The sequence below is a fragment of the Chaetodon trifascialis genome, chromosome 1 (genome assembly GCF_039877785.1).
Source record: "Chaetodon trifascialis isolate fChaTrf1 chromosome 1, fChaTrf1.hap1, whole genome shotgun sequence".
NCBI classification, from domain to species: Eukaryota; Metazoa; Chordata; class Actinopteri; order Chaetodontiformes; family Chaetodontidae; genus Chaetodon; species Chaetodon trifascialis.
The window spans coordinates 21,135,631-21,149,333 of NC_092056.1; the positions used below are offsets into that span (position 1 = coordinate 21,135,631).

General features: G+C 40.2%; 2 protein-coding genes across 2 annotated transcripts in view; both read right to left on the bottom strand.

The window, feature by feature from the left end:
• Nucleotides 1-711: 711 nt before the first annotated feature.
• On the bottom strand, nt 712-6,854 carry LOC139332816 (pro-cathepsin H-like). Its single transcript, XM_070964930.1, has 12 exons — nt 6,801-6,854; nt 5,245-5,276; nt 5,031-5,136; nt 4,831-4,901; nt 4,630-4,734; nt 3,809-3,895; nt 3,610-3,665; nt 3,440-3,521; nt 3,285-3,353; nt 2,868-2,974; nt 993-1,121; nt 712-905 (listed from the first exon to the last, which is right to left on the bottom strand). Exons 2-12 carry the CDS (start codon nt 5,251-5,253, stop codon nt 830-832), a joined length of 897 nt encoding a protein of 298 aa, XP_070821031.1. The 5' UTR covers nt 5,254-5,276; nt 6,801-6,854; the 3' UTR covers nt 712-829.
• Nucleotides 6,855-6,998: 144 nt separating this feature from the next.
• Nucleotides 6,999-13,703, bottom strand: part of LOC139350131 (ras-specific guanine nucleotide-releasing factor 1-like) — a 30,417-nt gene continuing 23,712 nt past the window's right edge. The window contains exons 18-27 of the mRNA XM_070991303.1: nt 11,979-12,085; nt 11,766-11,878; nt 11,235-11,295; nt 10,962-11,068; nt 10,783-10,867; nt 10,403-10,600; nt 9,893-9,972; nt 9,690-9,807; nt 9,454-9,522; nt 6,999-8,834 (exon numbers count right to left, since the gene is read on the bottom strand). Of these exons, the coding sequence (XP_070847404.1) occupies nt 8,742-8,834; nt 9,454-9,522; nt 9,690-9,807; nt 9,893-9,972; nt 10,403-10,600; nt 10,783-10,867; nt 10,962-11,068; nt 11,235-11,295; nt 11,766-11,878; nt 11,979-12,085 (1,031 nt within the window). The 3' untranslated portion in view covers nt 6,999-8,741. The remainder of the gene's footprint in view (nt 8,835-9,453; nt 9,523-9,689; nt 9,808-9,892; nt 9,973-10,402; nt 10,601-10,782; nt 10,868-10,961; nt 11,069-11,234; nt 11,296-11,765; nt 11,879-11,978; nt 12,086-13,703) is intronic.

Genomic DNA, 13,703 nt, shown 5'->3' on the forward strand with positions numbered 1-13,703 from the left:
TCTCACCGCATTCTCCCAGATCGGAAATCTTTTTCTTTCTTGGGATAGCGAAGTTATATCCCGCCCAGCTGTCTCTAATTGGCTAGTGGCCAAAGAGTGAGATTGGTTAATGTTGGGAAATAGTAACAGAATGCGCCAATCAGAGGTAGGGTAGGGCGGGTCATACCTTCGCCATCCTATGAAAAAATATATTGCTTCGCATCCACAAAGTGATTATTGCGCCACCTTCTGTCAGGTGTGCGCAATATCTGCTGTAGACCTTGAAATAGACCTTGAAATAATTTTAATAGGTAATTCTGAGCAATTTAATAACGAAAAACCCAAATGCATATGGAGAAAACTGTTTATTAGCAAAAAAAAAAAAAGAAAAAGAAAGGCTTTGTGGACCTTTTGAGTATATATTGTAGCAACTGCCCTTGTTTAGTCCACATGTGCAGTTCAACATGCTTCACAGGAAAGTTATGCAATACACTCTGAAAACCTATTTGTGTATGTATGTAATCCACCGGAGATGCACCATAGCTAAATTTACAGGAATGTGTTGAACAGGGTAGCTCTGAGCTTGTAACATGTGATTGTGATCATGTGAAAAAAAATTCCTATAAAGTATTAAAATAGATTGCTAAACTTTTACTCATGGTAATAATGTGCATTTGTGTTCATGTCATTACACAGGATGATACTGAACATACTGTTGACAAATCAAGTGCCCACGTAAAACATTTCAGGGAACACAAAAACACAGACATCACGTTGACTCCACTGATGTTGTCTCTGGGTGACATTTTCCCGAGTTTTATCAGCCCTCCACATTGTTGCCACGTTCTCCTCAAACTAAAGGTAGAGGGTAGGAAGAGCATGCAGCCAGTCCACACATGTTTTTTCCTCGCTCAATCAAAAAATATCTGATGGAATAAAAAAGAAAGGTGTCTACAGAAAATCATAACAAACCATCACAATGAAATACAGGCACTGACACAGACTATATTTACCCATCAATACCCCAGGCTGTGCCCCAAGAGTTCTTCACAATCCAATATGGCGTGCCGTTCTCTTCAATGCCATAACCCACAGCCAGGACTGCGTGATTCACCTTGTCTGGTGTGTTCTCACACTGTGTGCTAAACAGACAACACTGATGCTTTTAGATCAATGGAGAATATGTCTTTTGTAGGGTGAGTGGGCTGCTATCCTCCCTCAATATCACGTTACATCCTGTGTATGCAAAGATGTGCTGTGTAGCTTTTTCTGTAGATATTTTTATGACAGTCCAAGGTCTCGCCATGAAACAAACACAGGCTGAGCTTCATAAATAAAACATAACATCTAAGCATTTTTAAAAGTGGCTCATTTGTCTCCAGTTACAGAACATTCACATGGCTACAATCTTGTGATCTCTACAGTGAATGTTAGCACAGTTATGATAGAGAGGAGAGAAGATTGAGTGACGTGAACCACTAGTGCTACTAAATTGAAAGCACCATAACAAAAGAGCCATCAGACTGTCTGTGGTCAACCTATGAATAGCTCCTTATTAGGGATGGACATGCTCCAAGCCAGCAGGGAGTACGCTGTGTGATGAAAGGCCTGGTTGCAAGAGGACTTTTATTCTGGTCACCACACTGGCAGTAAATCCAACAAAGGTTTCTGACAAAAAATGCACAAAATGTTCTACATGCAGAGGTAAAACTGCCATCACTCTTGTCATTATACTTCAAATCAAGAGGAGTCTGAAAGTCTGAAATATTGTGCTTTAATGTAGGTAGAAGCAGATTTCTGTCACATCCCACCAACTGCCATCTACCAGGTGCAGCATTGTGGGTGGGCCTAACGCCCCTGACGATGGCAACTTGTACAACTGGCCCATCGGAAATGACTGGGAGAACATGTATTTTCTTATTGCTTATTATTCAAATTAATACTTAAATGCACAAAGAATAAAAAAAATGTAAAAGACAACATTTTTAGGTTACTATCATGTGTGAAGTCTGGACAAATCACTGCCTAATTTCATAGCTGCAAATGGATTTACTGTTGATGCTAGAAGATCATAGAAAACAATGTAGGTAAGATGGGAGGCAGAGCTGCAAATTCCTGCCTGCCTTGATTGTCTCTATATTGCCTTGGAAGCATGGACTGTTTCTGTTGAGACAAGCTCATGAATTGACAGCGCAGTGCAAGCTCTCTCTTGCTCCCTCATTAGTCAATCCCTCCCTCTGATGATCCAACCAGATCATCAGGAGAAGATGCTATTTCCTCAAGTAGAATTAAAATGTCAGTGTTCTGAGAGAATGAATGGAAAGGACTACACAATTGTTAGATAGGCTCATGTTTCATTTTTGTACCCCCATGTGTGCTCCTTGTAGGCCGATAATTACAGACTGTTGAGGGTAAATAATAAGCTATCTCAGCATTGAAAATGTTTTAGAAAAAGTGTTATAATTAACCAGACGTGCTAGTCGCCTTCCACACTATGATATCAGTCATTTATGTTTTAGTGAGTTGGATCATTTGGAAACCGTCAAAGGAAGGCAAACAGCATTAACTTCTGTAATTAATAGGCCCAGCCAAAATGACTTTGGCTCCTCCAAAGCTCTGGCATCGTGCCTGCCATCAGCTAAGATTTTGGTCACTGCAGATTTCACTGAGTAGCCTTGTTACTTCCACAATCCTCTTCTGAGACTAAGTAACTTCTGTGCTGGTGGATTACTGGACAAAAATCCCACGACTACTATAAATGTTTCCAGAAGGCAAAAGGGACAGAAACAAGGTGGCCACAGGTCTTCTCAAGATTTCTAACCACACATTATTTATGGGCAACAGTAAAGATGTCAATGTTTGTCGAGCAATTGAGGTGTTCAGTTCACCTGGTGTAAACGCCTTCTTTGTAGTGCATAAATTCAGATGTGACATCAAAGGCGAAGGACACAGGGTTGAGCCTGGCCACAGCATCAACCATGGCCTTTTCATCATACTGTGGATGGACCATCACACACAAATTAAACAGTAAAATGCAGTTAAAGGTTAAAAAAGTAGCAATCAAGTACATCAGACTGTAATTGTATTAATGGCAGTGGCACAGTGTGGCATGATTATAAAGTCATTTGCATATAGGCTACTAAAATAGCTGCTTCTTGTTTCTTCCTCTTTTCAGTTTACCCGATGAAAACATGGTTAGCTGTACCTGATTAGGAATTTTATAACCCAGCTGTCATTTCTTTAAGGAAGCTTCATTACAATTTCCTGGATGATGTAACATCACATGTGTGCACGTGCTCACTCACGCGTGTTATGTTGATAACATCCAGGACCAAAGCAGCTGCCAGTGCAGGATCAAAATGGCAAAAGTCATTCTAGGACAGGATGGAGAAAAATCATGCAGAGGAAGGTTTTTACATCAAAATAATTACGGTGAGACATCATTTCAGGAAAGTCATACATAGCCCTTGTAGGGATAGTCCTCCTCCGTCATGAGACCGTTGCTGTATTTGATGTATTCAAACGCCTGGCTGGGGAGCCCACTGAAACAAACCAGGAGGTGTTTAACTGTCTGAGGCCTTAAACACAAGTATTCTTGTTATTACTATAACTTTGATGTCTTATACTTACCCCAAGCATCCATGATTGTTGAAGTCTCTGGCACAGTCTATCAGCTGCTGCTCAGACTGATACAGACACAAACTGCATCATGCATTTATACACAGCTGCACTGCAGTTCACACTATAGCTCCAATGATGCAAAGAACCAGGGAGTGAAACAGAGATTTCTTCTGCAAATATTACTAAAAAATAGTCAGACAGATCTCACCAGAGGTATTAGCTTTCCTGTAGCAATGGCGTTCACTGACTCCAAACAGCCAGTGGTAGAGAAGGTCCAGCAGCTTCCACAATGGCCCTAAAGAAGCAAACACAGTAGAAGTCAAACGGCTGATAATTCACTCATGTTAAAGTGAAGCTCCACTGATTTTACACATGAAGGTCAACTGCTTGTGAGAACAGTTGCATAACGTGACTGTGTCTCTGAAGGAGCTTTGGAAAGTGATAGAAAATGACCCTGTCGATGTCATTATGGTTAAGACTGCAAACTTAGAAAAAGTTAGTCTGTTACAAATATACACATACATAATATGTATATTTATATTATAAAAACATGAGCGTTTACTGTGCTATTCATTGCATGATGGGTAATGTGAGATATTTTCCATCTGTCTCTCACAAGGTTCCTGACTTTCCAGCATTAGAACTTAATTGCTGAGTACTCCTTTGAAGTAATAATCCCACTTCTATTACAGAGTGTAGCGTAACATTAAAAAGAAGTAACAACACTGGCTGCTGTCTTTGTCATTTACTCACAAATTAGTCAAGCAACACAAATAAATCATAGAACTACCCATATATTTGATCAATTGAACTGCTACTATAACATTAGTTGCTTTTCCTTTTATTAGCACTGCAGTTTTGGTCCAAAATAATATACAAACGAGGGACGAGCCCTCACGTAAGTGCAGCAGCACTCAGCTCCAGTTGGTTCATGCGTGTGTTCTGATTAAAGTCCTTATCCACATTTTGTCTTCTTGATTCCTCAAGATTGCGGTGGCACTGCTTTATGTTCAGCACATATTGAGATACCTGGTTCTTCACAGGAGTCACAAAGTTGCCCTTCATCCTCCAGTCTACAGACTCGGGGTACGGGCCAGTCCTGCTGACGTGCCCCCCTTTAGTGACAGAGCAGTTCTACGAGAGGCCAGAATCACGAGACTGTCATAAAAAACACTCCCATATAAAAGCAGCAGCTGCGTAAAGTGTGTTGTATTATAAGATGCACTGTACCTGAGCCTCTGTCAAAAGAAACAATTTCCTGAACTCCTCAAATGTCATGTCTGAAAACTGATTCAGGCCCACTAGATTTGAAAATGAGAAACGGTATGAGAACATGTCTTTCAGAACCTCAGAGATCTAACAGCTGAGGTCTCTGAGGTCACAATCTGCACATTACACATCATGAGACAGGAGTTAGTGCGGAGCTGTACTTGTGAAGGAGTGATTCCCAGCATTGTGATGATCAACTGTCCTCTTATTCTCAGTGAACACACGGAGCCGGTGGTAAAACTCCTCAGTGTCGTAAACTTTGTTGTGCTGCATGTCAAAAACAGAAATGTTACAGCATACACAGAGGAGAGAACTGAGGTTTAAAAAGCTTCTTATTAAAGCATTAAAACACGAACACTGATATGATGTAATCACCTGTGACATCCACTCTTTGAATTGATGTTCCTCTGATAGGACAGAGAATGAAGTGGTCAGTTAATAAAGCAGCAATCAAGCAGCAAAATTGAATCCTGAAGACATTTCTGATAGGGGATCTAACAAAGAGCATTTACTCTAGTACTATTCTTAAGTACAAATCTGAAGTACTAGTGCTTGGCTTTAGTATTTCTATTTAATGGTACTTATACTCCACAAGGGGAATTTTATTTTTTCACTGAACGGCATTTATCTGATGGCTGTACTTACCTTTAGACTGATATTTTATATACACCACATTTGACAAGTTTCTCAAATACCCGCACGTACTACCCAACAGTACATACAGTAAAAGAGTTACAATTAGCGCCTCCTCGACCAAGTAAAACACTGAAGTGACACTTACACATGAATGCATCAGTAATTATAATAATATAACACTAACAGGGGCCGTTTTCTCCATTATGAGTACTTTGATACTTAAATACATTTTGAAAAGGCTTACTTTTACTTAAACATGTGACATTTTTTCAGTTTTTCCTCAATCGTTTTGTTGCATTTTAGCTTAAACATTTGCAAACCATTTCATTTGGACAAAATCTTTAGTTAATCTCCTAAAAGTCTATTTTATGTCAATGAAATACAATATTAATACTCACTCTTTACAAATAAGATGCCACCAAATAATTCACAATGCTGTCAGTTTATGGCAGTGTACTCTGTAAGTGTTTTCTGATGTAAGTAAGTCTAAAATTTGGATGATGGTAACTGAAAATGCACAAGGCTACACTTTGTCAATGTTTCACTTTAGGAGGTTGACTGCAAGACAGTGGACAGGATTCATTTTCATGCCTTCACGGTTTGTACTAGAATTAGTTCAGAGGCCACGTCATCGCAAGACAGGAAAGAAAAAACAGACTGTTTAACAGAACTGCACAGCACAAAGGAAAAATACACAAGTAGAAATATGAACATAGTTGCAGGTAACACTCCTCACACCTTCCCCTGGAAGTCAAGCAGTTCATCACAATGTGCTTCACATATTATGACAACTGCATGTGAGGCTTATACATCAACTTAGATGACTTCATGTTTTAGGGGTAAGATGGAAAACAGAGAGCCAGTATAAAACATTGTGATCGACACGCCAGAAGCAGTCGATAATGCGGGAAACAGCAGACCATTGTCGGCCTCAGATTTGCAGGAATGCGCCGAAACATTTGCAGATTTTCGCTTTTATGATGCGCACAAAGACTCGATGATGTGAAGAAGCAGCTCAGAGAATTTCAAAGCGACTGAGAAAAACTGTACTACAGGGCGTTTACTCGTCATGTTGAAGTGTTCATATATATTGCAGAAACATTCATGCTACTTTTACTCGAGTTGAGAAGCTGAACTGTTCTTCCTCCAGCGCTGATGACAGAGCGCGCAGACATCACCGCGCGCCTTCACTCACTCTGCTGTCACCTGCGGTTTCACCGCCTGCCTTCAAATCCTGTGCAGCGACTCAAGTGTTAATGAAATCAAGCCGGTAAACTTCACGAGTGTTCACTTACCTTCCGGGGAGATTAACAGTGTTGGAAGAACTAAAGTAAAACCGGCGGTGATGAAGCAGGCTGCACGGAGCGCCATGGTGTCCCCACACACTCCAACAAGCTGTGAGAGCAGAGCGTCACATGACTGCGCTCCTTAACCCCCCAAGCAAAGCAGTTTATGAGCTGCTGCATGTTGCAGTGTAAAACAACCACAGCAGCCTCAGACACACCTCTCCCCCTGAGAAAGAATAGATTTATTAACAAGAGGTAATCAGGAAAGAATACACTTTTATACAAAACTGGAAATACTACTCAAGCTGTTGAAATAGACTGAAAGATAATTCTCATACCACTGGGTATTGCTCACTGCAAACATTTGATGTGCCTTTTAGAGGGTAAAGATTCATGTGCAAGGGTGGGGTTTAAATACAGTACACATACTGTTCTAGATATAGATTTGATTTGAACACATGAAAGTGGTCCATGCCTGCCACTTAAGCTTTAGGTGTTTTTCTATACAAAGCCTGTAAAAAATACCTATAAATATTCCAAGAAGAAGCACAATATTACTACTGTATAGTTCCTGCTAACACATTGGAATAGACAGGATAGAGAATGTGTTACACTTACAAGTTGTTTTCAACATTTGTTTTAAAGTATCATACACAGAAAAGTTATTACAGAGCTGAACGATCATAAGGATAACACATTTCGAGGGATATGTTTTGAACACATTGCACGTCAGGAAATGCATCAGACTGCCTGTACACGGTACTGTACACAGCAAATATTTCTGCTTCATTGGCAAATCGTAGAACAAAATAGTTTACATACTTTTGTGGTATATAATCCATTTCATGATTAAGGCAAAACCATAATGCACTGGCCAAAGAGGATTAGCCGTAAAAACTATGCTCTTAGTGTCTGAGTGTAGAAGCTGGGAATTTGACTTCCTGAAGTGGCTCAATATTGGTTACATCTGCTACATACACTGCCCGGTGCTTATACTATATGTACATCATGTTGCCCACCAGGGGAGTAAGGTGATAGTAAGCAAAGCATAAAAACAATCTCTCAGCACTGAAAACATGTTCCAGCTCAATCAGAAGTCAGCAGGTGATCGTGTACCTGTTTGACCCCAACAACCTCTAACCCTTGTCATTTAGTGGCTACATAAAACAACAGGCCACAACTTCAGCCACAGCAGCAGTCCCACTTTCCACCTACATTATTTCTCAAGTTTTAGTCTAAATTTCACAACATTAACATTTGAATCCTCCAGATTTTTATGAACTCAAACTTCATTTTTAATCCAATTTGTCAGAGCATTTTGCTGCAATAGTCATTCTGTGTTTTTACATTCAGTAATCAGTAGCTCTGAGTGTTACTGGTGGAGTCCGCCATTGTTAAATGTTAGGGATTGCAACTTTAAATGAGTGATCATGCAGCTAGTAGATTAGCAGATATTTATATTAAGATGTACACTTGAGGACAAACAGGCTTGGAAAATGGTGCCTGTACTAATCAGGCAGAAGACGACTGCAGCCACGTGCAGCCGTCTGACTGTGACATCTGAGCAGAAAAGTGGGAGCTGGTCATCATGTGTCCGATGCGGCCACCATCTCTCATGAATGACAGCCTTTTTATGCCGCACATTTCCATTAGGATGCGACTAAATATCACATCTTTGCACTCTCTCGTCTGTTTATTCTGTGGCTGAAAATAACTTTATCATAAAATGGTATTTAAGACGATACATAACATATAAATACTCTGTAACTATATAAATAAAACCTCTCTGGGCTTCTACTCAGTCTCTACTAACGATTATACACGAGTCCATTGGGGAGCACATACCAGAAGGGCACAGCCTACTGTGTCTAATACAAATAATAGTATATATACATTATGATATATTGTTCCTGTTCAGTCCATATGAGTGTTGAGAGACAGAAATCCTCTTCACGACGAAGTTTTAGGCTCGATTCTCAGAGACGCTTCATACAGGCTCTCCTCATCCAGCGCGGTGCTGCTGTCCAACAGGTACTTTGCAACCTAAAGCAATAATGAACACCGACAAAGCAGTTTGTTCAAGACTTCTTCAGTTTTTCTGACTCAACAATTGGAATAAGTTGAATGACAGTGCACACCTACTGTTAGTGAAAATATAGATTTATATAGAGTTCTGTTGGCCACTTCGACTGGAAACCAGCCTTTATTCACTCTCTTAATCAAAAACTGTATATTTGCTTGAGAAAATTTTGCTTGATTTGGTTCCCACATGCCAAAAACCTTCAAATAAATAAATACATTTTAATCTTACTTGCCACATGCAGCCACTTTATTCAAGTTAAATAGAAAACAAATCTAAAAAGATCAAATTAATTTGCCAAATCTTACAATTTAAACTTGAAAAGACCCCATGAGTTTCCCGCTTTGAATACCTGCTAGCCAAAACCAACAAATACAAACAATCCCTCACACACTCAGCTAAACTCCAGCAGTAAAGGTCGTATCAGCCCAACCACACTTTGTGAATAGTAATATGAGAAGAACTAAAATGATATTAGTAAACTCACCTACAGTATACATACCGCCAAACAAATAATATAAGTCTACAGCTGCTGAAAAAGTGGATTATACACAATAAAATAGAAACAGAAAATAATCTCACCTTTGGTTGATAATCAATCTTGTAAGCTGTTTGCTGAAACTGCCGTATTTCTCTGATAATGTGAGATATCTGACAACAAATGAAAGAAAATCATTAAAATTCAACCTTGCAGGGTTGTATAGTCCACAAGAGATGAAGCACATATTGCTGACAACACAAATGCGACAAAAAAGAGTTTAGAAACCAGAACCAATACAAAGTTATTGTGTTCGCTTCAGCACACTGGTGTTCCTTACCATTCTCATCTTGGAGAAGTTGACCAGGTTGTCCTCGGTGTAGTTGGGCGTCCCCTCTTCGATGAAGGCCAGGTCAGTCAGGTACATTCCCAGGTAGGGAACACAGGGAGGGTCACAGCTGGGGAGAAAGGGCGGCTCAGATACAGAGATATAGTACACAAACATAAAGGACCACAGGGCAGTGACAAGCTTTAGATACTTACTTCTTCAGAGCTTCTCTCAGGTTTTTGAATCGTCCCTCTGAGGACACCAGCTTCTGTAACTTGTCGATCACAGTCTTTGTCTGGAAAATGAATCACAGTAAAACTGTTAATGCCAGAAGTCAGAAATGTAACATTTTCAATACTAGTTATAAAAACAAACGGATGAGTGAAATGCTCACTATGGTGAGAGAGAAAAAGCTTTTTGGGAAATACTGTACACTATCACATCTATATGCTAAATATGAGCTAGAGCCAGGAGGCAATTAGCTTAGCTCAGCATAAAGACAACAACAACCAAAGTGTGTGTTTGTGGTTTTACGGGAGTTATGTGCTGGTACTCCTAAGAGAAGGACAAAAAGCCTTCGACTGCAGAAAATATAGGTGATATTCAGGTGCCAGCTAAACTTTACCGATTACTTGAAAATCAAAGCTAAAACCTGGAAGTCCTCCACCCCGGAGAAATATCAGTTAACTTCAATGCTGGAAGAACGTGCCAGCAATGACGGATACCTGCTTGGAGACTTTGAGCCAGGTCTTCTTGAGGCGGAAGATGGAGCTGCGGTTGAGGGAGGATGTAATCTCCAGCATGGCGTTGTAGTTGTGGAGGCAGCGGCAAATGTCGGCCACTGCCACCCATTTCTCAATCACCGCCACTCGCATGTTCACATCGTCCCACTGCAGGATCTCTGTGGCGATCTTGTTGCTGATCTGCCAAAAAAAAATACATGGTGATAATAATGACTATTTATCTATCTATCTATCTATCTATCTATCTATCTATCTATCTATCTATCTATCTATCTATCTATCTATCTATCTATCTATCTATCTATCTATCTATCTATCTATCTATCTATCTATCTATCCAGAACATCAGAGTAAACACATACATCGTTGAAATGTTTGGTTGTTTTCATAATGTATGGAGTTCTCTCGTTCTTGTCGTTCTTCATCCAGCCTTGACCAAAGAACTCCCTGTGGAAAAAATATATGTTTTTCAAGTAATGAACAATGAAAAACACCCCAACATTCAGCGGCTGCATTCGTGTGTTTGCACACATGTACTCACTCGTATGGGATGACCTTGAAGACCAGGTGGTCCAGCAGTGTGAGCTGCTCAGCTATCTCCAGGGCAGAGTGGCTCTCAAACGGCTCAGTCCTACAGTCCTCCGTGGCCTTATACACACACACACACACACACACACACACACACACACACACACACACACACAGTGAAAAGCATTACAGCTTAAGCACAAATCGTCTCTACAGTACAACCAGTAATTTCAAGAAATACATTTTTCTTTTTATACTGAAAAGGCCTTTGTGATCTTTCTCTCACCATCTGTGTGATCTCTTCCAAGCTGACCTGGTTATCTCCAGGGTCCTCCTGAGTGAGAGTCCTACATACAGAAAGAGAAAAGTGCCGTTATTTGACAGTTTTGTCTATAATTGCCGTGACCCAAAGAGACATAAATGGATTTCACTTGTCGGAAAGTGTTTGGCTTGACCCAGTGCATTTCTCGCTTTGTTCACTTTAGGTCACGGGCACTTCTGGCTTCGGCTCCACAGGCTGATTATATTTAGCAGCAATACCACATGCTGACAGGGTGGTTATATTACCATCTTTAGTGGGGTTTCCACTCCAGTTTTGGCATGTTAAACCAATGCAAATGCTTGCTTTTCCCAGAGGAACAGATCAGAAAGTGCTGCTCCAAAAAAAGGGTGGCAGGCGTCTTCTTTTTGCCGCTCCAGTGCCAGCGTAAGGGTCTATTTTATGTTCAAAGGAATCAGTGAAACTTTTCACTGTCTACAGGGTGCTGACATACAGATGTGTCACGACTGTGTGTGCGATAGTTACGAAAAAACAGACCTGATAATGTTGGCAGCTGCCTTTCTTTCCTGTGTCAGGAGCTCTGGGTCATGCATCACCTCCTCCAGGAAGCCAATTACCCGCATCTTCAGCTCTGTGTTCAGTTCAAAGTCCTGAGGAACAACAGCAGAGTCATTACAGAAGTGTAATTTTTCTTCTGCAAAGGCACAGAAAGCTGGTAAGAAAATGCTCAAAGGAAAAGGTGAACTGTACCTGTGAGTGTTTGGAGACCCAGTGACGCAGCACATTCAGGACTCTGTTTGTGGCAGCTCTTCTGATGACAAACTCTTTGTCCCCATTCCTCTGGTCTGTAGGAAAACCTGGAGCCAGGTTGAATAAAGTTACAGTCAAACTGAATTCCTCCACCACAGAGCAAAAGTCTAAACACGAAACACTATTGCTTTTACCTGCATACTCATTGTTTTACATCGTTCCTGTATGAAAAAGCCGTTTATTTGAGCATTGGAGGATTATTAAACATCAGAAAACGGAAAGGTGAAATCCGGCTATCTGATTGGCTGTTAACTGTGATATAATGAGCGTATACCACAGCTACCATTCTAAAAAGCCTGATCACAGCATATCACTCCGCTTCAGGGAAGCAACAATGTTTCCATGACAACAACCATGTGATGTGATATGTGATAAGTAATTAGGAGTCAAAAGTCAAAAGAGTCCCACGGACAGCTCCCGTATAATGACAGTCACGGGATCAGCACCTTGACAGCGACTATGACACTTAGGGCTCTATAGGATGATCTGCCGCTGCCTGATTGAACAGCTTCATGGAAATTATATTTTACAATTCTTCACATTATTTACTAACGAAATTCGTTAAGGCAAGTAATTTGGTGCTTTTAAAGTCATGGTATTCAGAGTCCGCTGCTGCGTCTCCAGGTGCCTGCCACGATGTCACATATAGTCGGCTTAATAAAGTCAGTGATCACTCAAAGCTAAAACTATTAAAAAAAACTCTCATTCATTGAGGTTTTGGGTGGATTCTTTCGGACCACTCACTCATAGTTAACTACAGGGGGGGCCTCGCATGTTTACGTTACGGGGCTGATTGTCAGAGAAGCAACATCCATGACAACAAACTGTTACAGTAGGTAGCAAAAAGTTGCTGCGGTGTTTTGACAAACAAACGTTAACAAATAGACTAAATTAGTTGAATTCACATGTTTAAGGTTAACTTTCACCTCCAGATAGGGTTAACAATGGTGAAGTTGATTGAGCAGTGACTTTAGATGACATGCAGAGCTAACATCCAGAGAGGTGGGTCTATTTTTTTCACAGCGGGGCTATTTTATTAGATAATATGTATTTCTGTTTAATTAAAAACTACATGAAAATTATTGTGTATTCCTCTTTCATATTGCCATTATTGGTAGCCATTATACGTGTCAGGCCAAAGAACGCCCCTTAGCTGTGGTATAATGAGCGTATATCACGGCCTGTCATGATGTATTGCTTAAGCGTTCATAACTGGTCAAACACTGTTAAATAGATGTCAATGTACATTAAGAGTGTTTTTGAGGCCCTGACCACAATCATGTCCGTATCCCCCTCATTCATCCTGTGATATTCCTTTAAATGAAGCAATATAAAACAGTTGAAAAGTTGATATCACTGAAACAGGTGCTTAAATGATGGCATAAAATGAACAAAGGAGTCCAGATGTCATTTGTTTGGAGGCCCCCTGGTGGTCATGCTGCAATACACCACTTAAGCTTTGGACCAATGATTTGACTTTAAATAATGACTTTATTTGATCTATTTCAAAATCTTTTGCCAGAGGTGTGCCTTAATGATGAAACCATAGATGAATGACAAAATAATCAGTTTTCTGATCAATCAATTTTTACTAGATTTTAACTTTTGTAATTAGATTACAATACATTACTTTTGATTATGTAATATCTAAATGAGAGGGACACC